The sequence below is a fragment of the Canis lupus genome, chromosome 1 (assembly GCF_003254725.2).
Source record: "Canis lupus dingo isolate Sandy chromosome 1, ASM325472v2, whole genome shotgun sequence".
NCBI classification, from domain to species: domain Eukaryota; kingdom Metazoa; phylum Chordata; class Mammalia; order Carnivora; family Canidae; genus Canis; species Canis lupus.
Genome location: NC_064243.1, coordinates 89,826,588 through 89,854,513, shown reverse-complemented (window position 1 = coordinate 89,854,513; position 27,926 = coordinate 89,826,588). Strand labels below are relative to the sequence as shown.

Genomic DNA, 27,926 nt, shown 5'->3' with positions numbered 1-27,926 from the left:
CCTACGTCTCTGCCTCTCTCTGTGTGTCTCTCCTGCATAAATAAATGAAACTTAAAAAAATATATATTGAATATTAATTAGAATGGTCTCCCTGGGAAGATAGGGAGGGAAGCCAGGTTTAAACCACCTACACTTGCCCGGGACCCTCCTGTGGGACTTCCAAGTTCTAGATGAGGAGGGACCGTTCCTGCCCCCTACACAGCATATGTTCAAGAAGTCACTTCCTCTCAATCTTTTTAGCTAACAGATTGTGATGCTGAGCAACAGTAATGAAAAGAAGCCATATGAAAACGGGCCCCATCAGGCTGCCTGCTGTAAGACAGAGACCATCATGGGGCAGGCTTCAAAGGGCTAGGGCTTTTGTAAGCCTCTGCCTGGCCTGCTGGCCCCAGCCCATCAAAGGTGCTAGAGGGCCATCCCAGGAATGCTCACAAGGGGGCCCCTACTCTGTGCCCCAGATGTGAGAATCCAGTTTGCTTCCTGCCTGTATCTCAGTTTCAAGCCCAGGGCTATTTACATGACTCTCAAATTCCAATCTCTTTCCAATTGATCACAGCACCCTTCCCCCAAGACCTGCTTTTTGTATTTTTGTCTGTTTGGTCCAGGAGCAGATCCCTAACACACAGTAGGATCTCCATGCATGTTTTTTTTTTTTTTTTTTTAAGATTTTATTTATTTATTCATGAGAGACGCACTGAGAGAGGGGCAGGACATAAGCAGGGGGAAAAGCAGGCTCCATGCAGGGGAGTCCGATGCGGGACTTGATCCCAGGACCCCGGGATCATGACCTGAATCAAAGGCAGGTGCTCAACCACTGAGCCATCCAGGTGCCCCTGTGCATGCTTATTTAATAAATGAACACATCTGGTGAGTTGCATAATCATGAATGCGCAAGCATATCATAAGACAATTCAGACTTCGGGATCCCTGGGTGGCTCAGCGGTTTGGCACCTGCCTTTGGCCCAGGGTGCCATCCTGGAGTCCCGGGATCGAGTCCCGCATCGGGCTCCCTGCATGGAGCCTGCTTCTCCCTCTGCCTGTGTCTCTGCCTCTCTTTCTCTCTCTCTGTGTCTATCATAAATAAATAAATAAGTAAATAAATAAATAAATAAATCTTAAAAAAAAAAAAAAGACACTTCAGACTGAGCCCAAAATAACCACCAGAAGGAATGAAATCACCTGTGTTGCCATTCTGACCACACCCGAACCGTGGTGGGAATGAGAAGTCTACCTGGGAGTCTACATATCTAGGGGCACCAGCTTCCAAAAAAGCAACCCAGAGGTCCCCTGCCAGAAGAACTGAAAGGAGACCCCAGGTACAGCTACGAGCCCTCCCGTATTTATTTCTGCTCACTTGCTATGCACCTCTCCCTTGTCAACCTGGTACAACATGTTTATTTAAGAGATAATGTTGCCGTGGAGGAGTGCACAAGGCAATAAACAGCTTTTGCAGGCAATTAAATGCAGAAGTGGAATTGAGCTGCTGGTCAGTGAAACCAGCCATTCATCGTCAGTTTGTTCTAGTGTCACAAATGTTAGTCCTGTTTCACAACAGGACAGGAATATGTGATTGGGCCACAAATCTGCAGAGGCTGGAGGCAGACCCAAAGCGGTTACACCAGCTCTCAGCGCGCAGGACATTAACACAGACGAGTCTCGAGAGCTGGGAGGCTGACCTACTACACTGCCCTATTTCATTTAATAGGTTGGGCACTTAGTAGGTGCTCAATAATTATTTGTGGCTTGCATGATTTTATAGGGACACTTAACCAGAGGCCTCACCTTTACAATAAAATGTCAATGGTTTCTCTCTGCAAATAATTCTAAGCCCTCCCTACTAATCTCTTAGAAGACTAGCTTTAAAAAATTATGATGGGGGATGCCTGGATGGCTCAGGGGTTGAGCATCTCCCTTTGGCTCAGGCCGTGATCCCAGGGTCCTGGGATGGAGTCCCGCATCAGGTTCCCCACATACGTCTCCCTCTGCCTATATCTCTGCCTCTCTCTGTGTGTCTCATGAATAAATAAAATCTTTAAAAAAGATTATGATGATCTCCACTTCTGTCAGTTTTTTTCTAGGAGTCAGAAATTTGTGCTTTGTTGAGAAACAGGCATGCTGCCCCCCACAACACACACTGAAACATGGAGCGGCACGGGAAGGAAGGTAACTCATAGAATGGTGACTTGCTCCAGCCAGGAGTGAGGAAGAAGTCAGCTCCTAGCATCAGACAAGAAAGTAGCTGGAGGAGACGCTGCTGGAGATTCGGGCCCTCCAGGCTGAGCCAGCGTCGAACCAGGGGAAGGAGACCAGCCCAGGGCTCCCCGCATGCAGCTGTGGGACACAATGGTGGGAAAACAGGAAAAGCAAGGGGGCACCCACAGGCCGCCTTCCCCCAGGAAGCTTCCACCAGGGGGCGCAGGGCATGGGCCCAAGAACCGAGGCAGCGCACCTTCCTGAAACCACAGGGCCAGAGCTTCGATGGTGGTTCCCTACACTCCTACCCTAACAACTTATCTTATTATTTTTTTTAAAGATTTTATTTATTTATTCATGAGAGACACAGAGAGAGACAGAGATACAGGCAGAGGGAGAAGTGGGCTCCCTGCGAGGACTCAATTCCAGGACACTCAGGTGTTCTCCTAACAATTTGTTTAAAAAGTGATGGGCAGTCCGGGTGGCTCAGTGTTTTAGCGCCACCTTCAGCCCAGGGCGTGATCCTGGAGACCCGGGATCGAGTCCCACATCGGGCTCCCTGCATGGAGCCTGCTTCTCCCTTGACCTGTGTCTCTGCCTCTCTCTCTCTCTCTCTCTCTCTGTAGCTCATGAATAAATTTTTAAAAAAGTGAGTTGTCCAGTTCTTATTAATAGCAGTGACACTTACTAGTTTTACATATTATTTGTAGGTGTTCACTATTAATACTTCTCTATCACATACACATCTTAAACATACGTTGCATCATTGTAATCTATCTCTGTTTTCAGTTTTCTATTTGCTAAGTGGAATACATTCTTTCTTCCCCAACCCTGTAAAAATTATTCCACAGGGCTCCTGGGTGGCTCAGTAGGTAAAGCGTCTGCCTTTGGCTCAGGTTGTGATCTCAGGGTCCTGGGATCGAGTCCGACATCGGGCTTCCTGTTCAGCGGGGAGTCTGTTTCTACCCCTAGCCCTCCCCCCTACTCATGCTCTCTCTCGCTCTCTCTCAAATAAATAAATAAAATCTTAAAAAACTATTCCACATACAAACTTGGCCCATATTCATATCACAGTCTTCCAATAGTAACTAAAATGGGCCTTATATATACTGTATCTCATTACAAAGGGGACTGAGATAACTAGAATACATATAAAAAGAAGGCTGAAAATCAGATAGATTAAAAAAATAAGGATTAATGAAAAAATTCACCGCAGCCTGAAAATCAAATAGATTTAAAAAATAAGGATTAATGAAAAAATTCACCGCAGCCTGAAAATCAAATAGATTTAAAAAAATAAGGATTAATGAAAAAATTCACCGCAGCCAACACTGGCACAGCCTTTGTCGGTGTACACACAGAATCTTCTGCATGCAGTAATCACTTTACTTCACACGTATCCAGGCAACAGTTCTGTGAAGGTGGTACTATGCCCTCTTCACAGACCAAGACACAGAGACTCAAAGGCTATTTTGTATTTTGCTCAAAAAAAAAAAAAAAAAAACTGGATTACAAGTTAGAAGTCAATATGGATTTTCCCACACCAGACTCCATGTTTCCCTAAACCAATAGACCTAGTCTTTCGGCCAGGCTCTATCATCCACTAGCTGTGTATGCTGAGTGAATCCCTTTTGCTCCAGACCTCTGGAGCAGGATGGGGTGAACTGGAATGAACAGGACCCACTGCAGCTCTGATAATCACTGGACTGACAGTCACCTGCCCTATTTGCAAACTGGCTGCTTGCACCTAGCAGGCTCTTGCATTTTTAATATTAGGAGTTTATTTCCAAGAAAACTAATTTTTGTGGGCATGACAACAAGGCTTTAAGTCAAACTTGTATATATATCTGGTTATAAGGTTAATCCACAGACCCTTTTACAGCCTCAGACTTAGAAGGGATGGAGAGGCCACATGGTCAAGTCCCCACATCTCAATTGTGAGGATCATTTTCTAGGTTACAGAAACATTGTAGGTTGCCTAAATATGCTTTACTGATAATCGCATTCAAGGAAATGTGTATGCAGACTCCAAAAGCAACTTTCTGATAGCAGGGAATGCAGCATATTTCGAACACTAACTGCCAAGACGACAGGAAAGCTTCAGAGGCCTCTCTCGCAGCCATCATGGGCACTGTTCTGGAAGTTTCTGCCTATTCCAACCTCCACGAGGGAAGACAGAAAATCAGATGAGGTTTCCAGAAAACCAGATGAGGTTTCTTCTTTCCAAGAAGATTCCCCCAATGAAAAGCAAAGCACTTAGGTAGAAATTCTAAGCCCTAAAGAACTAAAGAAGGCGGCCTTAGTGTTCCTATTAATTGATGGTGGTTCCCAGGGCCCTGAGTTTATGGTAGATCCAGTGGTAACCCAACAGTGCTGAGAAACACTGTGGAGCCAGACAGAGAGATTCGAACTCCAGCCCTCCTGTTTGGTGACTGTGTGACCTTGGCTAAGTCAGCCCTCTGAGTCTCAATCCTCCGCTGTAAAGAGGAGACCACATGCTATGCTTCCTGGGGCTACGAGGAGGACTCACCGCTTAGGAAATGCTAGCTGTCATTTCTGGCGCTATTACTTACTAAGAGGAATGGACTTCCACTACAGTAGCAGAGAGGGATCTATTTCTGCAAAATAATTTGTTATGTGAGAATAGATTGCCAACGGCGACTGGAGAAGAAAAAAAAACTCTTAAGCCCAGCCTTCTGGGAAAACAAACTCATGTATTAAATGATGTCTTGGCATCTCTCCTGGGTGGCTAAGCAGGGACACCTCTCTCTGTAAGTGGTGGTGCCAGAGACAGTGCAAACAGCATCCAAACTGCCGTTCCCCACAGGACTAAGAAAGTTTGGGAAAGATTCTCCCTCCCACCTGCTGGACAGAGGGTGCAGCAAAGGAGAGGGTGCAGGAACTTGCCCTTAAGGAACTCGCTCTTCACCCACAGCACCTGAGACATCTCTCCAAGATCAGGCAAGGAGGGTGGCTGAGAGACCCCGTCTCCTCCTGGCTGTCCCTCAGAGGGAGGACTTGGTTAGAGACCTCCAAGGAAACCCACGACCTCTGCCATGCCCTTCCCATGCTTTCCAGGTGGAATAAGAAACATTAATGTGTCCAGCATCATATGCCATCTGCCATCATACACCTGCTGAAAGATTCTGACAAAGTAGGAGGACATGTTCGACTCTACTGTAATGCTGATCATGATCTTGCTGGCTTTCTTTCAGAAAACACTTAAGATTTTTTTCTCATCCTTTTTCTCATAAGCCAACAGGTTCACCTTCCTACTTTATTCTTAAAGCCTGGAAGGAGCCAGAAAACCAGGATGCTTCAAAAGTAAGTCTTGCTTCCTGGGAATCTACAGGATGTGCATTTTTTGTTGTTTTTCGTTTTCAGAATTACAGGAGACTTCTTTCTCCTTTCAGAGAGGAGAGTCTCTGATAAAAATCAACCTAAAACCTACCCCCAATAATAATATCCAACTGGCACTTGGAGAGGCTTGTAGCGGTCCAGGCTGAAGATTCATAAATCACTGCAGTTCCTCTACAATCATGTTATTCTGAGTTCTCACTCCCAATGCTTTAAAAGTCTCTTTTTTAAAAAGTTTATGATTCTGGGGACGCCTGGATGGCTCAGTGGCTGAGTGTCTGCCTTCGGCTCAGGTCATGATCCTGGGGTCCTGGGATCAAGTCCCACACCGGGCTCCCTGCAGAGAGCCTGCTTCTCCCTCTGCCTATGATTCTGCCCCTCTCGGTAGAGAAATAAATAAAATTTATTTATTTCATGGAGATAATGGAGAAATAAATAAATAAATAAATAAATAAATAAATAAAATCTTTTTTTAAAAAGTATGATTTTAAAAATCATGTCTCATGGAGAAATAAATAAAATCTTTTTTTAAAAAGTATGATTCTAAAAATAAAATGTATGGAAAACTTATGAAAACATGTAGCCCAGTAGATTAAGGCAAACATATGAACAGGTTGAAGAAGTCTGATCCCTAAGGGTAGTGAGAGAATCCAAAAAGTGGGGTGGCTTGAATATTAAGAACATCCCCACACCTAAAAAATACAAAATGGAATAGAATCGCTCACAGGAAAATTTCAACCCACTTTTTTTTCTTTTAAAGTGGGTAATAGAAGGTCAAAGATTTGCCCTAAACCCCCAAATACATCTGTCCCCTTGTATTGGAATCAAAGCCCAGTTGACAAAACCTGAGCTGGCAAATGTACCCAAAGTAAGAATAGTTCTCCCATCTGACGGTCAGAAGGGGGCTTGGAGGTGGTGCATGCAATCACTCATGTGTCCACACTCCTGCAGCTTGGTGACCCAGCCTGGGAATGCTTTCAGCGCTTCTATCTCCTACCCAACATACTCCATGATAGAAATGGTTAAATCTGAGGGAGCTTTACAGCTCTAGAAAAATGCTCCTTCCCTGACAATGCAAAATGCTTAGTTTTACCCCAGATGTTAATTTAAAAGCTCCTGATTGCACACTAAGAGTATGATTGAGGACCTTCATTCTCAGCTTAAAAAAAAACAACAAAAACAAAAACAAAAACCTAATCTGGCACAGAATGACAGTAACCTCATTCCTTTTCTTACCTTGCTTCCATGCAAACACACAGATGATGACACTTTGCCCTCCCAGGGTGCAAATTCATCACTAAGATTACTGCCACGCAGAAGGCTGCATCCAGAACGTTCTAAACTGCTCAAAGAAACTAGGGGTGAGCCTGGAGGTGATGAGACCTCACACAGTGAGCCCCTGGTGAATCTGACTCCAGCCAGCTGGGTATTTACGCAAAATGAGAGTGAAAAATGAGAAAAGTAAAATTGCCAAAATGCAAACCCATACATGCATCCTCCTTCACAGTTCTTGCAGCCAGCCTCGGGGGTCACATGATATCACGGAACAGTGAACTTTTTTTTTTTTTTTTACGCCTTTGGCCTAATGGGTACACACGTGTGCTGCACTGGTCATATGTGTGTCCATGTGTGCTCCTGACCTATCCAGTCGCTCTGGATAACCTCTTACCTGCCACTGGTTTCCTGTCTGACCAGGCACGTAAGGTGCTGGGAGGCTCCGAAGGCTATTCTTCACAGGGGACCCCCCGAGGGGGCTTCCCACGTCCCCAGAAGAGGAATCAGCAGCCAAGGCCATGGAGTACTGCGGGTAGTTGTACAGATTGTTGTAGTAAGGAAACAGAGAAGGCTGGTAAAAGCTGCTGTAGTAGGTGGAGTCAGAGACCAGGTCAGGTGTGTTCTCCACGTGCCCTCTGCTGGTGACGGCAGGAATATCCTGGATGACCATGCGTCCCTCTAGAAAGAAAAAAAAAGACCATATGGTGTTAATGTGGAGATCCACAAAATTTCAGCTCTAATGGCGACCTACGGCCTTCCTCATCTGCAAAGGGGCAGAGCAAGGCACTGAATTGAGCTGCTTCCTCCTAGGGCCAAAATAAAGGACCTGTTTCTTTCTCTCTCTCTTTTTTTTTTAAGATTTTATTTATTTATTCATGAGACACAGAGAGACACAGGCAGAGGGAGAAGCAGGCTCCTCCCATCTGGAGCCCCTGGGATCACACCTGAGCCGAAGGCAGACGAGCCACCCAGGCGTCCCAAGGACCAGTTTCTTTTCTTTTTTCTTTTTTTTAATTTTTCTTTATTTATTCATGAGAGGCCCCGAGAGAGAGAGAGAGGCAGAGACACAGGCAGAGGGAGAAGCAGGCTCCACGCAGGGAGCCCAATGTGGGACTCGATCCCAGGACTCCAGGATCATGCCCTGGGCCAAAGGCAGGCTCTAAAACCGCTGAGCCACCCAGGGATCCCCCAAGGACCAGTTTCTAAGGCTGGTATAACTCACGACACAGCTGGCAGACCCTTGCTGGTTTTTTAAAAAAAAAAAAAATTTTTAAAAATCAGACCTTGCTGATTTTTACTGAGAATGACAAAAACATTAGTAACCTAAAGTTTGACCAGATCTAACTTCTACCCAAGTAGTCCTAATGTTAAGAAATTAGAGATCAAATCTAGCTAATTTGGCTATCCCCATCATTTTTACAACAAAATTAATCATACTTCACTTTAAATAACGTAATAGAAAAATCCCAGGGCCCTAACTATGGTAGTCACAAAGATATGTCAAAGAGCCAAAGCAAAAGGCTAGGAGTTTAAGCAAACATTGTTTCTTTCACTTCCTTCCACAGCTGATACTGTATCCTTTACAAGTCTGGACAATGGTATATAAGGAGGGTAGACAAACTTCTTCTGTAAAAGGTCAGTTAATCACTATTTCAGGCTGTGAGCCATTCAACTGCAGAACGTCCAGGTCGCTGAGTGGTTGTGTTTCCAATAAAACTTTATTGACAAACACAAGCAGTGGGCTGAAGCTGCCTGAAGGCTGTAATTTCTCAACCCTGGGTCTAGATTTTAAAACTGTGTCGATTCCAGTAAACAAGCAGACTTCTCAGTCATCTCTCCAATGGACATCCATGAAACAATGTTCAAAGAGTAGGTCCAGGTACCTGAAATGGCTGCAAGGGGTCAGGATGCCCCCTCCCAGGAAGTCTACCATCTAGGGTGAAACATGTGATGGGATTATAAATAACAGCAAGGATTATCACATAATACTGGAAGACCCATATGTTTTATGGAAATCCAAAGGCTGGAAAGATGACCTGCAGCCTAGAAAGGATCAGAGAGATCTTGGGGGAAAACTGCACCCCAGCTGCACTTTCATGGAGAAGCAGAAAAGAGGTGAAAAAAAGCGAACAAGAGTGCTGATAAAAGGACAGCAAGGACAAAGCAATGGGAGCAGGAATGTAGTAGAGTTGGGAAGTGCTGGACAGGGAGGTGGGGTTGGAGAACTGGCTGGGGTGCGGGGAGGAGAGGCAGAGCTGGAGCAAGGGATGGAGAAGCCTTCACCCAGCCCTCCCAACCCTGCAGGACCTCGGAGGATTTCAGGGTCATATCTGTGTTCTGGAGCCATTTACCTGGTGGCAATCTTAGGACAAGCGAAGACACAGCAGGCCTGCAACCAGGACTGAGGAGCCTATGCCATGGACAGGGAGACGTAACTCAGTAGAACTGGAGGGGCTGGCAGGACATCAGAAGGAGGACGCAGGAGGAGGCAGGGAGGCTGACGGCGGGGGCGGGGGTGGGGGGGGAAAGCCTGGTGCCAAAGGAGAGGGAGGCCTGTGTTCTGCTGAATGGTGGAGACCTGGGAGGCCTATGAAGGCTACAAGCAAGGGTGAGAAAGCACGCTTCTGGCAGAGGGGCGGACAGTGGAGACCCAGGAGCCCAGAAGGTTCTGGCTGCCTCTGGGGAGAGGAGGAGGGAGTTGTAACAAAAGAGTGTGTTCTGGGAGAAGAGAAGGGAGCCTGGGTGCAGCCCGAGGACAGAACAATATGTCACACAGGCCACCGCTGATGTGGATCCTGGAGCGGCCGGGGATGCCTGGTCAATTGCTGCTAAGAGATCAAGCAAATCCATTCTGGAAAAGACCAGCTGAGGACCAGGTCTTCAGGACCATGTGGCTTTTTCTAGTGGAAGGAGCTGCAACTTGCCAGAGATCGAGGAGGAAATAGCAGATGAGCCTCCAGAACAGCCAAGAACCTTCTCCTGGCTGGAATGTAGATACAGCAGGCAGGCCCGTGCTGCGGGGCTCGCTTGTGCATCCCTGTACCCAGCACACTGCTGGACACCCAGCAGTCAGCATCTGCAGCAGGGACCCATGCCGTAATGGTTTTCCAAGTAGCCAGGCATCGAAATAAATGTGAGGAAGACACAGAAGCTCCAAGGAGTAATAAGGTGTTATTTCACTTTTAAACCACAGAGAAGGGTTGAGCATATGTAAGCCTAGAGAAGCCAGTGGACAGAAATTCTGCAAACAGTCGACACGTGGCCCAGAGCAGGTGCTCAGAGTGTCAGCTGGCTGAATGTGGAAGGAGAAAGAAAAATAAATAAATAAAAATACACAAAAATATTTAAAAACATAAAATGGGGACAAGCTCCAGAAAGTATTTTCACGGCCTCATTTTTTTTTTTTTAAAGATTTTATTTATTTGAGAGAGCGAGCACAAGTCAGGGACCAGCAGACTCCCCACTGAGCAGGGAGTCCGACTCCCGACTCAGGTCTCCATCCCAGGACCCTGAGATCACAACCTGAGCCAAAGGCAGACACTTTCTTTTCTTTCTTCTCTCCTTTTCCTAGATAATGAGATGAGAAACTCCAACTCCACTATTCTACACTGCACCCGGAGAAGGCACACATGCATTCTCTCCTCCTGAACTTCCCTACTTTTTCTTATTTTAAACACCAATTTTATGGCATTAACAGGTGGTTTTCAGTAGCTAATTCTTTTGTGTTTAATATTGTGTCTTCACTGTTTTCCTGATTACACATAAGCAATCCAAATTTTGCAAAAATGCCAAATTATATAGATGTTTAAATCAGAGAAGGAACAAAAGACATATGCTTTAAAATTTTTTTAATTTGAATTCCATTTAGTTAAAATACAGTGTATTATTAGTTTCAGGGGTAGAATTTAGTGATTCATTAGTTGCATATACACCCAGTGCTCATGACATCATGGTCCTCCATGCCCGTCACCCAGGTACCCCATCCCCCTATTCACCTCCCCTCCAGTGACTCTCAGCTTGTTTTCTAGAATTAAGTCTTTTACAGTTTGCCTCCTTCTGTTTTTATTTTTCCTTGCCTTCCCCCATGTTCATCTATTTTGTTTCTTAAATCCCATATGCGTGAGATCATATAATTATCTTTCTCTGCTGACTTATCTTGCTTATTAGTGTAGCACCCTCAAGTTCTATCCACGCTGTTGCAAATGATAAGATTTCATTCTTTTTGATGGCTGAGTAATATTCTATTGTATGTATATACCACATCTTATTTATTTATGTATTTATTTATTCATGAGAGACACAGAGAGAGAGTCAGAGACATAGGCAGAGGGAGAAGCTCCTCCCTGTGGGGAACCTGATGCAGGACTCAATCACATAGGACCCAGGACCCTGGGATCATGACCTGAGCTGAAGGCAGATGCTCAACCACTGAGCCACCCAGGCATCCCTACACCACATTTTCTTTATCCATTCATCTGTCAATGGACATCTGGGCTCTTTTCATAATTTGTGGACTACTGTGGACACTGCTGCCATAAACACTGGGGTGCAGGTGTCCCTTCGAATCACTAGGTTTCTATCTTTTTGGTAAATACCTAGTAGTACAATTGCTGGGTCATAAGGTAGTTTTATTTTTAACTTTCTGAGAAACCTCCATACTGTTTTCCAGAGTGGCTGCAGTTTGCATTCTCACCAACAGTGTAGAAGGATTCCCCTTTCTCTGCATCCTTGCCAACATCGGTTGTTTCTGGAGTTGTTCATTTTACCCATTGTGACTGGAGTGAGGTGGTATCTCATTGTGGTCTTGATTTGTATTTCCCCTATGCTGAGTGATGTTGAACATTTTTTCATGTTGGCTGGTGGCCATTTGTAGGTCTTCTCTGAAGAAATGTCTGTTCATTTCTGGTGCCCTTTTCTTGACTGGTTTTTCGGTGTTGAGTTTGATAAGTTCTCCATAGATTTTGATACTAGCTCTTTATCGGATAGGCCGTAAATGACATATTCTTAACCGCTCGGTCACCAGCATTGGTGGGACATCCATATACAATCTCACAGACACTCAGGAAGGCATTTTTCATGCTCATCCCTAACCCTGCAGTGGGAAAAAGTGGATACCCCTCACGACCTGCCCTTTAAAAGCAATGTTTTCAATAAAGAAAACAAAATACATTAGTAGGTAAAGAGTTAAACAGAAGCCCAAGGACACTAGCACTCTAAGATTAGGATAAAGGTTCATGAATTCCTGCATCACAACCCTAGTCAGAACCTTTTATCAGGTCTCAGTTTTATCCAGCAACAAAATGAAGTCTGTAATAATTCTCAAGGTAACAAGAGGATGGCTTGAACAAATGGCACAGTGAGCCTCAAATGAAATGCTGTATCAGGTCAGAGCAAGATTTGTTTTGCTACAGCAGACTGTAATTAGCTAATGATGCCATGGCTTTCCCACTTACCCATATTTTATTTCTCTCAAATTATACTGAGCTTTTAAGAATAAATTAAGATATACGTTGGAAAAGTTTTATTTCATACTAGTATTTAAATAATAAAAATCATTTGAGCTCTTTAAGAAGAGATGCCTAAATATTTCTAATCCTAAAATGTTTAAGCACTCTCAAAAAAATGACATTGTAGGGGATTCCCTGGGTGGCTCAGCGGTTTAGCACCTGCCTTTGGCCCAGGGTGCGATCCTGGAGTCCTGGGATTGAGTCCTACATCAGGCTCCCGGCATGGAGCCTGCTTCTCCCTCCTCCTGTGTCTCTGCCTCTCTCTCTCTCTCTCTCTCTCTCTCTCTCTCATGAATAAATAAATAAACAAATCTTTAAAAAATGACATTGTAGGGGTGCCTGGGTGGCTCAGTCACTCAGGCGTCCAATTCTTTACTTCGGCCCAGGTCATGATCTCAGGGTTGTGAGATCGAGCCTTGTGCTGGGCATGGAGCCTGCTTAAGATTCTTTCTCTTCCCCTCCCTCTGCCCTTCCCTCCCCAACCTCTCCAGCCCCCTTTTAAAGAAAAAAAGAAAAAGTGACATTTTATAAAGGTCTAGGGACATGTGGAACTATCAAACACTGTATTTTATAAATCACACATTTCATTTTCAAGTTCACATCAAAACTCTTGGTCAATGTTAAAAACAGCTTTATGACTCCCAGCCTTTATGTGCATGCTATGTGTACATGGGAATTTCCCAAGGTTGAAATAAACATCCATCAAACGGCAGGTGTCTGATCCAGAGGTACTCAGAGTGTGGTCCTTCCATCCGCAGCTTCAGCACTACCTGGGAACTTGCAGAAATGCACACTCTCAGACCCCACCACAGGACCCTGTGAATCAGAAATATTGAGGGGCTGGGCCCAGCAGTCTTGAGCTTTAACAAAGCCCTCAGAAGGCTCCAACGCACTCAAAGATTGAGAATCACTGGTCTACTTTAAAGATTCAAAGCAACTGCTCCGTAAATTATTCCTAAAAACATGACCCCCTGACTGCATTAATGGGACACTCCTGACCGGCTATCAAACAAGAGCATGCAAATAAATACCACTTCTACCAAAATCACCATAAAGCTCAGATCAAGCTGTGTGTTTACTGCTGCCAAACGGTTCTGCTCCTCAAGGCCTACACCCAGGCTTTCTGCATTTATTCTAACCACAAAGGCTTAGTTCAAGTATTTGAGCACTGATTCCCTTTGGAAAAACTTTAATATTCTACACAGGGCTTCTGGAGAAGCAAGAGGAGCGGGTAATATAAAAATTATTTATTCTTGACCTTAAATTGTATTTTTGTATTTATATTTGATTCATTCATTGCTTATCCTAGGACTACGTCCAAAGCTTCACTTTAGTTGTAAAAGGCACAAAGAAATATTCAAAATGTTTCATTTGTTTCTTCTTAAAACTGTGCCAGCTATCTGGCAGCCCGGGTGGCTCAGCAGTTTAGCGCCGCCTTCAGCTGAGGGCCTGATCCTGGAGACTCGGGATCGAGTCCTGCGTGGGGCTCCCTGCATGGAGCCTGCTTCTCCCTCTGCCTGTGTCTCTGCCTCTCTCTCTCTCTCTCTCTCTGTGTCTCTCATGAATAAATAAAATCTTAAAAAAAAAAAATTGTGCCATCTAGGGTGCCTGGGTGGCTTAGTTGGTTACGCATCTGCCTTCAGCTCACTCAGGTCATGATCTAAGAGTCCTGGGGTGGAGTCCTGCATCCAGCTTCCAGCTAAGCAAGGAGTCTGCTTCTCCCTCTCCCCCTGCTCACTCTTCCCCCCTCCCCCCACTCATGCTCTCTCTCTCTCACTCTTGCCCGCTGTCTCTCTCTCTCTCTCTCTCAAATATATATATTTTTAAAATGTGCTATCTACTTAGGAAAACAGGTACAGACTGAGAAACATACAAAGCATTCAACTCACTGCCACAATGGCAGTACAGATGGATGTTATTACCATCGGCAAAAGTGGAGCCAGGAGCTAGAATGGGGGTGACTTAGACATGATGGCATGGGGACACACTCAAGAGAATGATAGCAACAGTGTCATGAAGGAAGAGAAACACAAGTAGTATTGCAGGGACCATGACCCGATGAGCCTGGCTGGAGTACAGATTTCACCTCAAGGGCCCAGAGATGCTGACAATGGGAGGTTATATTGGCTCAAATTGTGGAAGGCCTTGAATATGGATGCCAACCAAGGACTTCTGGTTTCTTCTCAAGCTACAGGGAATCAATGAAGGTGTTCAGAGTGAGGGAGTAACATAAAGATGTTTTAGGAAAATTGATCCAAGCACAAAAGACACATTTAGGAGAAATAAGAGGCAGGAAAATAGACTACACCAGAACAGTATATTCTGTATATGCATATATGATTCTGTAGGCTAGCATATATTAGGCTCTTCGTTTTTTTTTTTAATTTTTTGAAATTTATTTATGATAGGCACACAGTGAGAGAGAGAGAGAGGCAGAGACACAGGCAGAGGGAGAAGCAGGCTCCATGTACCGGGAGCCCGACGTGGGATTCGATCCTCGGTCTCCAGGATCGTGCCCTGGGCCAAAGGCAGGCGCCAAACCGCTGCACCACCCAGGGAACCCAAGGCTCTTCGTTTTTTAAAAAATATTTTATTTATTTGAGAGAAAGAGAGAACACGCATGAGCAGTGGGGAAGGAGAAGCACACTCCCCGCTGAGCAGGGAGCTAGATGCAGGGCTCGATCCCCGAACCCTGGGATCATGACCTGAGCCAAAGGCAGTTGCTCAACCAACTGAGCCACCCAGGTGTCTGTATGTTAAGTTCTTTCAATACTCTAGGCCTGGAGAGGTAATTACGAGCTTGTATAGGCAGGCTGCAGTAATGGAGGAAAAAAAGAACTGCATGGAAATCACTGGCACATCTGTGTTGTGGGCATTCCCCTCAAACAGCCAGGTTACACTGCTGACAGTTGGCACCCAAGACCCAGGGAAGCCACCCGGCTCCCCTATTAGACATGTGACACTCAAGCCTGAGAAGGAACACACTGCTCCCAGGCTGACTGAGAAAGATTAAGAACAGAAGCAGAACACGCCACCTTTCCAATCTCTGCTATGGCGTAATTCCCAAAAGAGTAACTAGAGACATTCTGTTGAACACGGGGACTTGGCCAAAGCTGGTAAGTTAGGCCAAGTGTCACTACTAATTGGCAATAAACCCAAAGGTAAGATTTACAATTCCTAAACCACAGGATATGTAAACTAACCATACACAATTTGAAATGTACATGTATGTATATATTTGAAAAGTAGTTCCCCATGTACAAACTCTTCATAGGCTATTCCTAACCCTTTTCTGAGTCATAGGGGGAAAAATAAATATTGACAGCTGGCTCTGCAAACCTGAGCTAAACGCCATGATTTCCTCCTGCCCACCCCCAGGCCTGACACACACTGTGATGGGGACATTTTAGCTGCATGGCCAGGACGAGGAAGCACAAAGACAGCGGAAACATCTTAATGAGTTTGCTGAAAATTCCTTTTTTTTTTTTTTTTTGTTTTTTTGAATTTGCTGAAAATTCTTAAGCTGGGTCTCACTGTTTCATTTTCTAGAATAAACATGGGCCAAGATGACTTAAGAAAGATATTAGTGGGGTACCTGAGTGGCTCAGTGGTTGAGCATCTGCCTTCAGCTCAGGTCGTGATCCTGGGGTCCTGGGATCGAGTCCCACATTGGGCTCCCCATAGGGAGCCCTGCTTCTCTCTCTGCCTGTGTCTCTCATGAATAAATAAATACAATCTTAAAAAAGAATGGTATTAGTAATAACAGAAAACACAACAACATGTGTTTTCCCGGGAGAAGGCAGCGTTCTTAACCAGTGGTCCCTTGTACAAATTACCAACCTCTGGGTCCTCTGCCAAAGATGCCCGTGGAAGGATGGCATCAGACGTCTTAAGAGCTGGTATTTATTACTGGTACAGTTATTAATTTGTGCTGGAAGGAGGAAAGGTCATCCAGCCTGGGTTCAACAACTAAGAAAGCAAGGAGGAACTAGGAGAGTATGTGTCTGGAAAAATGACCAGCAGCATTCATCTGATGGAGGCCTATGGACTTGATCCCCTTCTGTTTCAGTGCTCATGTCTGTGGCTCTGCACCTTTACCTTCCACATGTCCAGGCCTTTGATAAGGCTTCCCAATCCCTCTGCTACTTTCTTTGCACTAACATATGCAGCGTGAAATATGATTCACTTCTTCCTGAGAGATCGATACCCACACATGATAAATACCCATATTGATCTTGCAGTGTTATATGCTCGTCTCCGGGCCTGTGGCATATTAATAGTAGTTAACCAGTAATTCATTTGAAGGTAGGTGAAGGATTTTTTTCCGTACTCTTCCCTACTGTCAAGATTCCCAGAGTCGTTGCACTTTGAGTCCTTTACATTCAAACCAAGAGCCAGACTCTTTTTATAATGACAAAACCAAACCCCGTTTCTGCTATGAAAGAGCGCGTAGAAAAACCAGAATTAACAGAATTAACAGTCTGCAAATAGTAAGACTATTTATGATTCCCAGCGATCTCAGGTGATCCGTTAATTTATGTAGACCAGGTTTTATTTTTCTATGTGGTCCCATGCCTTGCACGGTCCCTGTCCTACTTACCCTCTGTGTTTTAGGATTTATTTATTTATTCATGAGAGACCGAGAAAGAGAGGCAGAGACAGAGGCAGAGGGAGAAGCAGGCTCCCTGCAGGAAACCCGAGGTGTGACTCGATCCCAGGATCTCGGGATCACACCCAGAGCTAAAGGCAGACACTCAACCGCTGAGCCACCCAGGCGTCCCTAAGCCTCTGGTTTTAGGAGCTATCCAGCAGGCAAAATTGTTCACTGCTAAGTCTGAGATCTCAAAATTACCTACCTAATATATTGTGCTGAGTGTCAGACGGGTACAGAAGTGTAAGTCATTTTCTCTATTCCTTTTCATTTTTAAGGAAAATTAAGGTTTTAAGCATGTGATCACTGATTCCATGTCATGGAATCAGGAGGATGGCAGGGGGTACCTCCCTGGGACCAGAAGTATTGCTCAGCTCCTTGCTTTTAGCTTTCTTCTCTGCAGGGCAGCCCCTATGTCCAGATTAACAGCTCCTGGCACTTTCTAGACTTAGGAAGAGCAGAGAAACCCAGAGAGACGCCCCCACAAGTGGAGAACCTAGAGAGAGACTTGGGGAGAACAGACTTCTTGTGAGCTGAGCCCTGGAGCCTCTAAGCATTCACACAATTCCAAGACAAGCTTGCCCCTTGAGGAGGGAACAGGTGGGATTTCAGCAGGAAAGCAGCGCTAGTGCAGCGACAGGCCTGACTTCAGAGGTGGCAGCGTGCCTACTGTTCCCTGACCTGTGCCCGGGATGATGAACAAGGGGGTGTCACCACCGCTGTCACCTCCCCCAGGTGGAGACATGGTTCACGTTCGACACAGGGTGCAACATGACCCATCTGGGACCTTGGGACACACAGGCTGTTGTCCCTGACGCTGAAGGACTCGCAGGGGACCCTCCGAGACAGACACACAGAAGCCGAGTGGGGCCAAGGCTGTGGGAAAACACAAAAACCGTGCAAAGGGAGGGCGAGATTAAGCCCAACCTTCCAAGTACATGTTCTGCTGCCAATGGCTCACTCACGTCACCCTGGTACACAAAGCATAGAATGTGTCTGAGCCAATTTCTCCCTTTTCCCAAGGGTTGTGTTGTTGTTGTTGTTGTTGTTGTTGTTTAATCTAATTTGGTCCTGGAGGAATTGCCAAATTCAGTTTTCTTAGGGTGAAGGCTTTTGAAAACAGAACGAACCTGAGGTTGGTCTTTTGAGCCAGGAGCAGGTTTGGTAAAAGGGGGTATAAAATACCAATGTGTGACGCGGAGGGATCTGGAGACAGAGAGAGGGGGAGACCACTTCTTGGGGAGACAGAGAGACAGGGAGAGAAGAGGGAGGAAGATACTGATTGCTGAGCATGACCACATCAAAGAAACCAAGCAGGAACATATGGGGGAAATAGAGAATCATGAAGACAAAAAGGCCTTTCAAGGGAGTTGGCCACTATGTGAAACAGGCCAGCCTGGGGCCACTGAAGAGCAAACAGATCCACTGTGTGCAGCAAACCCTCAAAGTGGGCTTCAACGACCTCCACGTGGACCTCAAACTTTCTAATTGATTAAGTTCTTTCTGAGGCACCTAGATGGCTCACTGTCTGTGATCCTGGGGTCCCGGGATCGAGTCCCGCATTGGGGTCTCCGCAGGGAGCCTGCTTCTCCCTCTGCCTGTGTCTCTGCCTCTCTCTGTGTCTCTCATGAATAAATAAAATCTTAAAAAAAAAAAAAGTTCTTCTTTCTGGCTTACCTCTTAACTCAGGCAAAAGACCCTGTGGGCCAAGCCTCCCCAGGACGGGAACTAAAGCTGCCACCCCCTCAAGCAACAGGGTCTGTCCTGAGCCAGCAACACCCTGCGGGGCTGACCCAAGACAATGATCCACTTGACCTTCATTGCCCACCTGCAAGGACCCATCCACCACCCTGCAAGGATTTTCCACACTTTAGAGACAGTCTTTGAAATGTTCGCCTGTGGTCTTCGAGGCTGGCCTCACTAAAATTCCTTTCTTGTTTCTCTTCCACTCGACTCTCTGCCTTAGGATTCCTGACAGCGTGAAGTGGCTGACCCTGGTCTATTTGGAATTCCCGGGGCTGGGTGCTCTTGCATCCCTGCACCCTGGCTACACCCCCCACGTGCCGGTCAATCCCTGCCCTCAAGGAGCTTCTCTCTGTGGTGAAGAAGAGCACGAGGGAGGAATCAAGGAATCACAAAGGGCTCCCATCAACAGAGCTGCACGTATCTCCGGCCAGCAGGAGGAGAAGGAGGCTGGGCCAGCACAGGAGGATGGAGTTCAGACTCTCCTCCAAGGACGACTCCCAAACAGATCTGAAAAGACACACTCACAGCGCGGGCTTCACTGTGTGGTCCCACAGAGCAGCGCACGGCATCGGGCAACCCGCCCCCCCTGCACCCGCACACCGACCTGCATTCCTAGCCCCGGGCCTCTGCTCTCCCTTCCCTGCTGTCCGTGTGTTCCCCCTTCCGCATCCCCTCCGTGTGTGCCTCAGAATTCCCTGGGGCCACCCAGGAAAACTGCTGGCCTGCACAGGTAGTCAGACATGGAGAGGATGCCATTTCTCTGACTTTGCTAGAAAATGTGCATGGCCATGAGAGCCTATCTCAGTGATCAAGAGAGTTTTCTCTCTTCAGGCCAGCTCAGAGCTCTCTATTGCTGGAGGCGCCAGAGACGGTCAACAGTGCCAGCAGGCTGGGGGAGTCCAAGTGCCACCAACAGGCCAGCGGCAGGGCCCAGGTGTGGGAGGGGACAGGGAAGACAGGAAGGACGGGCAGTGCTCTATTCCAGAAGGGATCTTACAGGGAATCCCGTCCTCACCCTTTTTAACATCCCTTGCCCTGAGAAAGCTTTCAGTTAGGGACATTTGTGACAAGAGGTGTCTCCACAGAAAAGGCCTGCTCTGAATTGTGTTCCAACAACGTCAAATGCGGGGATGATCTTCATCAGGGTCTTCTACTAGGCCGCCGAGGGTGCTGGACACAGGGGTGTCGGTTCTCAAGTTTGCTCCCAGCCAGCATCCTGTAGGTTCGGAATTTAGTCTTCCTTATTTTCTTTTAAAAATATCTTCACAGGGACGCCTGGGTGGCTCAGTGATTGAGCGTTTGCCTTCAGCTCAGGTCGTGATCCTGGGGTCCCAGGATCGAGTCCCACATCGGGCTCCCCACAGGGAGCCTGCTTCTCCTTCTGCTTATGTCTCTGCCTCTATCTCTGTGTCTCTCATGAATAAATAAAATCTTAAAAAAAAAAAAAAAAGACTTTCACAGAGGGAGTTGGGGGGGATGGGCAGGATGGGGGATAGGTACTAAGGAGAGCACTTGTGACAAGCACTGGCACTGGGTGTTGTATGAAGTGATGAACCACTGAATGCTGCTCTGGAAACCAATACTGCACTGGATGTTAACCAACTAGAATTAAAATTTTTTAAATTTACTGAGAAAATAAATAAAAATGGGATCCCAGGTGTTTGTCTTTGCTCTTTCAGGTCCCAGGTGGTGATGGGAAGTTTGGGCGTGGACACTCGAGTCCTGCATCAGGCTCCCCACACAGAGCCTGCTTCTCTCTCTCCCTGTGTCTCTGCCTCTGTCTCTCACAAATAAATAAATAAAATCTTTTTAAAAACCCACACAAGTAAATGTCATCATATTGTTTCACAGGGTTTTTGCGCAGCTCCAGATTCTACCCCCTTCATTGTAACAATCCAGGGTTTCTTTCAGTGAGGTAGTTGTCTTGTAGGTGCTTCAGGTCATGGAGAACAACGCTGAGTAGGCCTGGGCCCCTGTGGCCCTGGTTCCCCCCTTGGCTGCAGGCGGTGGTGTGGGTGGAGAATGCCCTGGGGGCCAGGCCACACCTCAGCCACTGCAGGGCAGCCTCTGGCTAGAAGACCAACGTGGGGACCCAGCACCAGAGGGCCACTAGGATGACACCAGGGCCACGGTCTGAGCACAGCTTTAAACGCACCAAACCAAGGCTGGCACTTTCATACAGAAAAGTCCCATCTCACATCTTTCACGCAGCAGTTCCAAAAATGCGGTGGAGGCCCCATCCACAGCTCCCTGTCAAGGATCTAGAAGGTCAAAGGGACTTCTTCCACAGTAACTCGAAGATATTATTCACCTTTTTCACTGTGTTGACAGTTGCACATGGAAGCGGTGGTGGTGGCTGGGGGGGGAGGACAACCATCTTCGTACACATCCACCAGTCCCACCTAACTGCACTGGTGCTCGCTGGATTCCCGACAGTCCTCATTGTAATACTTTATTTTGTAAAATACTAAAAAAATTAAAAAATTTTTAAAGGTTGCATTTATTTATTCATGAAAGAGAGAGAGAGGCGGAGACCTGGGCAGAGGGAGAAGCAGGCTCCCTGTGGGGAGCCTGATGCGAGACTTGATCCCAGGACCCAGGGGTCACGCCCTGAGCCAAAGGCAGATGCTCAACCACTGAGCCACCCAGGCATCCAAATTTAAATTTTTTAATGCTAATCTTGCTTAAGATGCCCTTGAAGAAGCAGGAAAAAAAAAACCTTGATTAAATCTCTACCTTTGCCGGAGCCTTTTTAATATCCTGTAACAAAGTGGGAGAGACTCATAAAGTGCTTCTGCTGCAACCCCAGGGTGATGGTTTCCTTGAACAGGTTACTTTGCACAAATGTATGAATGAAGAGCTATACTCTCTGCTTTTTCTTTAAATGGAACATTATATACTCAAAAGAATGATGACAAACTATGGCTACTGGGGCCTGGGTACCTGGCAGACAATGTCTTGAAAAGGAACAAAGCCAGCCTGTGAGACCGTATTTATTGCCCCAAATTCGAACTTTCAAGGAAAAATCAGAATTTTTGAAAACCTGTGTCTGCCCCCGTGCACTCCACAGTTTCCCAAATCTGAAGACTGCTTTGACAAGATCAGAGTGATATTCATGAATGGGACTTTTCTGATATTTTGCAATGAAACAGGACAACTTTTGGAAGATGTTGCACAACTCGATGAACTACTATTTTCCAAATGACCAATGCGGGACGTTACAAAATAACACATGGGTGAAAGGTCCATTTAAAGTGCATGATAGGGATCCCTGGGTGGCACAGAGGTTTAGCACCTGCGTTTGGCCCAGGGCGCGATCCTGGAGACCCGGGATCGAATCCCACGTCGGGCTCCTGGTGCTTGGAGCCTGCTTCTCCCTCTGCCTGTGTCTCTGCCTCTCTCTCTCTCTCTCTCTGTGACTATCATAAATAAGTAAAAATTAAAAAAAAATAAAATAAAGTGCATGATGGTGGGCGCCTGGGTGGCTCCATTGGTTGAGCATCCGAGTCTTGATTTCAGCTCAGGCCATGGTCTAAGGGTCATGACAATAAGCCCTGCACTGGGGCTCCGTGCTCAGTGGAGAGGCTGCTTGGGATTCTTGCTCTCCCTCTGCCTCCATCTGTACCTGCCCCCACTCTCTCTCTCTCAAAATAAATAAATCAGTCTTAAAGTGTAAGATGGACCAGTGGGTTTTAATTCAGCAGAGAACAAAAAGCTTATTAGCAGGGTTTCAGACTCCACCCTACCACTAATCTTTAAGAAATTATCACTGGGGCGCCGCAGTGACTCAGCTGGTTGAGAGTCTAACTCCTGGTTTCAGCTCAGGTCATGATCTTGTGGTTGTGAGATCGAGCCACTAGTGGAGCTCTGAGCTCTCAGTGTAGTCTGCTTCAGGTTCTCTCTCCCTCTCCTTCCTGCTCATGCTCTCTCTCAAATAAATAAGATCTTTTAAAGGAAAAAAAAATCACCTTTCAAGTTTTGGTCCAGTATCAGAAAACAGGCACAAGGCTATTCAAACACTTCTTTCCCCTTTCCAAATACTCACCTACATGAAACTGAATTTTCACATATTTCAATCAAAACAACAGACTGAAGAAGTAGATAACGGGAACATAGCTGTGTCCTGCTATAAGTCAGACTCAAAACGGTTTTGCAAAACCACAAAAACAATGCCACTCTCCTCACTAATTTTTGTTCTGAAAAAGACATGTTTTTACTGAAACATGTTACTTACACTAACAAATGATAGATTATTTTAAAGGAATTAAATATATTTTTAATTTATCAGTTTTGGACTTTAATTCAATAATTTTTTAAAAAAAAATTTATTTACTCGTTCATGAGAGACGCTCCAGTATCCAGTTCTGCTTTTGAGAACCAGAGCTACTGCAGTGCTTCCCCTATGTAAGTCAGGCTTAAAAAGAAAAAAAAAAGATTTTATTTATTTATTCATGAAAGACACAGAGAGGCAGAGACACAGAGGGAGAAGCAGAGGGGAGCCCAATGAGGGACTCGATCCCAGGACCCCGGGATCTTAAGCCAAAGGCAGATGCTCAACCACTGAGCCACCCAGGTGCCCCCTCCCAATAAATGCTGATACAGAATCCATATACACAGAAGCTCTTTGAGGACCTTGATGATTCTTAAGAGCATAAAGGGGTCCTTGTTACCAGAAAGTGTGAAGACCTCTGTCTCATGAGCTCTTTCCAGGAGGACTGATGCGTGGTGACCAGAGGCCAGGGTCTCATCCCGAGCGAGCTGCATAGTTAGCAGTCAGCAGTGAAGTCCCGGCTGGGAGCCTCTGGCTCTGTGCTTAAGCCTAAAACATTTCTTCTAGTAGCACAGACACTAACCACTGCACCATATGGCCATGTAGCAGAACTTCCAGTTGAGAGCCCTGGCTCCCAAGTTAAATTGCTCCCTGAAATCTGGGATCTACTGTCCCAAGACTTTGAGACCAGGTCCTCAGTGTTCTATGCCCCCGTGTCTCTACGGAATGTGGGGATAACGCTGCTATGTATTCCACACCGGGCACAGGAGGCTCTGACGCATGGTAAGTGCTTGAGAGAGGTCAGCTACTGTCATGATCGCAGTCACAGCAGAATGGTGGCTTGACTTCTCTCCCATCAAGCAAAGAAGCCACTAAATAATTCTCCAAAAATATATATATATATTTTTAAAAGGACGCCTCGGGAGCTCAGCCTGTTGAATATCTGCCTTTGGCTCAGGGCGTGATCCCCAGGGTCCTGGGATCCAGTTCCGAATTGGGTTCCCTATGGAGCCTGCTTCTCCCTCTGCCTGTGTGTGTGTCTCTCTCTCTCATGAATAAATAAATAAAATAAAAAAAATCCCTGCTCTAAATGCTCATCTTTGGGGTGCCTCAGGAGGGCTGGGCTGCACCTGGCAGAGGCTTCCCGAGCACAACTCAACTTGGAAAGAACAGAATCCTCCGCTCCTGGCCTTCTCTGAGGTCAGACAGTAGCCTTGAGTACAGTCGGTGTGATATCACTCCCTAAAGTCATAATCAGGAAATGTGGGAACAATGTGTTTCTCCCACAAGGCAATCATGACAGGGCTATTTTAAACGTCAAACACAAACCTGGAGCCCGGACAGCAAACAACCTCTTCACTGTGTACCTGCCGTTGGCCTGAAACCATCTCTTCTTAGTGAGGCGAATACAGGCGGGGCGGAGAAGAGCTGACCCCTGCCCTCGCTTCCCCGAACCCTCTCTCCCCCAGCCCCATACCTCCTCGAGTATCCAGTTCTGCTTTTGAGAAGCAAAGCTACTGCGGTGCTTCCCTTATGTAAATCAGGGCCTTTTTTTTTTTTTTTAAGATTTTATTTATTTATTCATGAGAGACACAGAGAGGCAGAAACACAGGCAGAGGGAGAAGCAGAGGGGAGCCCAATGCGGGACTCGATCCCAGGACCCCGGGATCACACCCTGAGCCAAAGGCAGACACTCACTGAGCCACCTAGGTATCTCTAAGTCACAGTTTTTCTTTCTTTCTTTATGGGGGGGGGGGGCGGTATTGCCACTGTTCATGGCTGAACTTTTAGCTTGCTGTAAAGTTAATGTGCTATCCGCTGTTCATCCCAAGCGAGGCTGTGGGGCTGTGTATTTTCTGCCACCCGAAAAAGCCCATTATCTGTAATTGCCCATTACCATGCATAATTATTTCTCCAGCTCGGCCCGTGACCTCCAGGGCTGTGCACCAGTCAGCTCACTGCGGCTCCTACCTAGGAATTTGTGAAGGAAGCTCCTCTGACCTTTATAGCGCCCGCAATGCCCTGGTCGGTGGGCTCAGGAGCCCACATCAGGAGCTCCCCCGGGTGCCCTTACCTCGATCAGCAAGATTTCAGATCGCTTTCCCACCCCCGTGGAGGCTTTCCTCCCCATCCCCAACAACGGGCAAACAAAGCCTAATCGAGGCTCCACTGTGGGGGAGTTGGTAACCCAAACTGAGAATTATCTGCAGCTCTCCGTCCTCCCTCTTCTTGGCTATTTCACTGTATCACGCCTTTTTTTTTTTTTTTTTTTTTTTTTTTAAGATTGCTACTTGGAGAAGGTGGACATAAGGGATGGCGAAACTTTAAATCTTAAATTCAATACATACGCTCCCACATTTAGTGGTTTTTCAAGTGGGAAGAGGTTTTATGTTCCGATCAGTGATGAAAATGATGAATTTGGGGATTCCACAGGTACTTAAGATATTAATTTCTAGAACGGACACTCGGTCACTCTGGCAAGTCACTCTACAGCCATCCCACTTTTCAGGGTCAGCGGGAACCAAGCCGAAGGGACGGGGACCGCTGGCTGCACGCGGCGTGGGTGCGGAAGGGCTCGGCCACCCCCTGGCACTCCTGCGGCTTCCCCTCTACAGCCTCCTTCACCACCCCACTGCCCAGAGCCGGCCTGGCGGTATGAGACGCACCTCTAAGCACAGATCCGGTTCACAGAAAAGTCCAAAAGGGCACACGCAGTTAGAAATGAGACCACTCAGGTGCTGCGTGGCCACTCGCCGCCACGGCCCCCACGCTGTCCACCAGCATCTCCTGGATGCGCGGCCTGGTTGTCTTTGCCATCTTTATTTTCCTTCGGTCTTTCCTTCCTTTTCAATGAAGCTCCTCTAAAATTAACAGAAGTCCACTCTAACTATAAACACTTGTCTGTTCTTTCTGTTTATTTAATTCAATTAGTCAACACAGATTAGTTTCCAATGTAGAATTCAGTGATTCGGTGATTCATCAGTTGCCTATCACATCCAGTGCTCATCACATCATGTGCCCTCCTTAATGCCCATCACCCAGGTACCCCATCCTCCCACCCACCTCCTCTCCAGCAACCCTCAGTTTGTTTCCCAGAATTAAGAGTCTCTCATGGTTGGTTTCCCTCTTTCTTCCCCGTTTTCCCTCCCTTCCTCTATGATCTTCTTTGCTGTTTCTTATATTCCACATATGAGTGAGATCATATGATAGCTGTCTTTCTCTGATTGACTTATTTCACTTGGCGTAATACCTTCCAGTTCCATCCATGTTGATGTAAATGATGGGTATTCATCCTCTTTGATGGCTGAGTGATATCCCATTGTATATATACAGCACATCTTCTTTATCCATTCCCCTGTCGATGGACATCTCGGCTCCTTCCGCAGCGGACACTGCTGCTATAAACACTGGGGTACAGGTGTCCTGCTGTTTCACCACATCTGTATCTTTGGAGTAAATACCCAGTAGTGCAATTGCTGGATCATAGGATAGCTCTTTTAACTTCTTGAGGAACCTCCACACTGTTTTGCAGAGTGGCTGCACCAGCTTGCATTCCTGCCAACAGTGTAGAAGTTTCCCCTTTCTTCACATCCTCGCCAGCATCTGTTATTTCCTGACTTGTCCACTTTAGCCATTCTGACTGGAGTGAGGTGATACCTCACTGTGGTCTTGATTTGTATTTCCTTGATGCCCAGTGATGTTGAGTGTATTTTCATGTGTCTGTTGGCATCTATATGTCTTCTTCGGAGAAAAGTCTGTTCATGTCTTCTGCCCATTTCCCTTGGCCATTCTTTCAACTGCCATCTTTACCAAAGACAGGTAGGGTGAACCAGAGAGAATGAAACCTAACAGCTTTTCACAGAATCCAACACCAGGGAAGAAGGCCTATGAAGTCATTTTCCCCCTTGTTCTGATGAGTGGAGAAATAAAAGCGGTGAGACTAAGGACATGTGTACAACTAGCAGTGGGACAAGGCTGAGGCTCCCGTTCTTGCCACTGGGCCATGTCATTAAGGGACAAGGAAGCTGAGCAGACATGACCAATGAACATCCTGAACATCCTGAGTTTTATTTTTTAAGATTTATTTATTTATTTATTTATTTATTTATTTATGTATGTATGTATGTATGTATGTATTTATTTATTTATGAGAGAGAGAGAGAGAGAAAGAGAGAGAGAGAGAGGCAGGGACACAGGAGGAGGGAGAAGCAGGCTCCATGCTGGGAGCCCAATGTGGGACTCGATCCTGGGACTCCAGGATCGCGCCCAGGGCCAAAGGCAGGCGCTAAACCGCTGAGCCACCCAGGGATCCCCCATCCTGAGTTTAAAAAACATCTGTCCGCACTGACAAACAGTCAAGCCTGACGATTTCCTGGGGAAGCATATAAATGACTACTAATGGTTTAAAAGCCCGCATGACCGTGCATCAAACACAGAGGTCAAGAGAGTTCTCGGATTCCAAAGACAGACACCTGGCCAGTCAGAATCTCATTCTCACCACTGGGGAATGTTGGGCAGGGCAGGGGCTGAGAGCCGTGGTCTAGTCCAAGGGTACCACACTGGCCCGAAGCCCCTAACCTGTGGCTCTGTGCACTTTGGCCCTCAGCACGCAGTGAGCAAGCTCTGCCAATCACACGGCCCAAGTGCAACTTCCACTGTGACAGCCCCCTTTCTGTCCTTCTTACTTTTTGGCTGGAGCCAGAGGCTTCTGGCTTTGGGTAATAATGGCAGCTAGCATTTGCAAAGCCCCAAAGACTGACCACACAGGATATCTGGACACATATGCGTGCACCCACACACCTAAACACATACCCACATGCACACATGGATCTATACCCACACCTGTATCTGTATCTATGTATCAATCAACATCCTAACAGCAAAGAAAGCCAGATCTTAACTGAAAGAAACCATTACCCAGAGTCAA

At 46.4% G+C, this 27,926-nt stretch overlaps 1 protein-coding gene across 5 annotated transcripts in view; it reads right to left on the bottom strand.

Annotated features, from left to right (window-relative positions):
• The window catches only part of DMRT1 (doublesex and mab-3 related transcription factor 1), a 113,521-nt gene that overhangs the window by 61,560 nt on the left and 24,035 nt on the right, over positions 1–27,926 (bottom strand). For all 5 annotated transcript variants that reach the window (XM_049092425.1, XM_025423408.3, XM_025423409.3 and 2 more), the window contains exon 3: positions 7,220–7,503. In XM_049092425.1, coding sequence (XP_048948382.1) covers positions 7,220–7,503 — 284 coding nt within the window. The remainder of the gene's footprint in view (positions 1–7,219; positions 7,504–27,926) is intronic.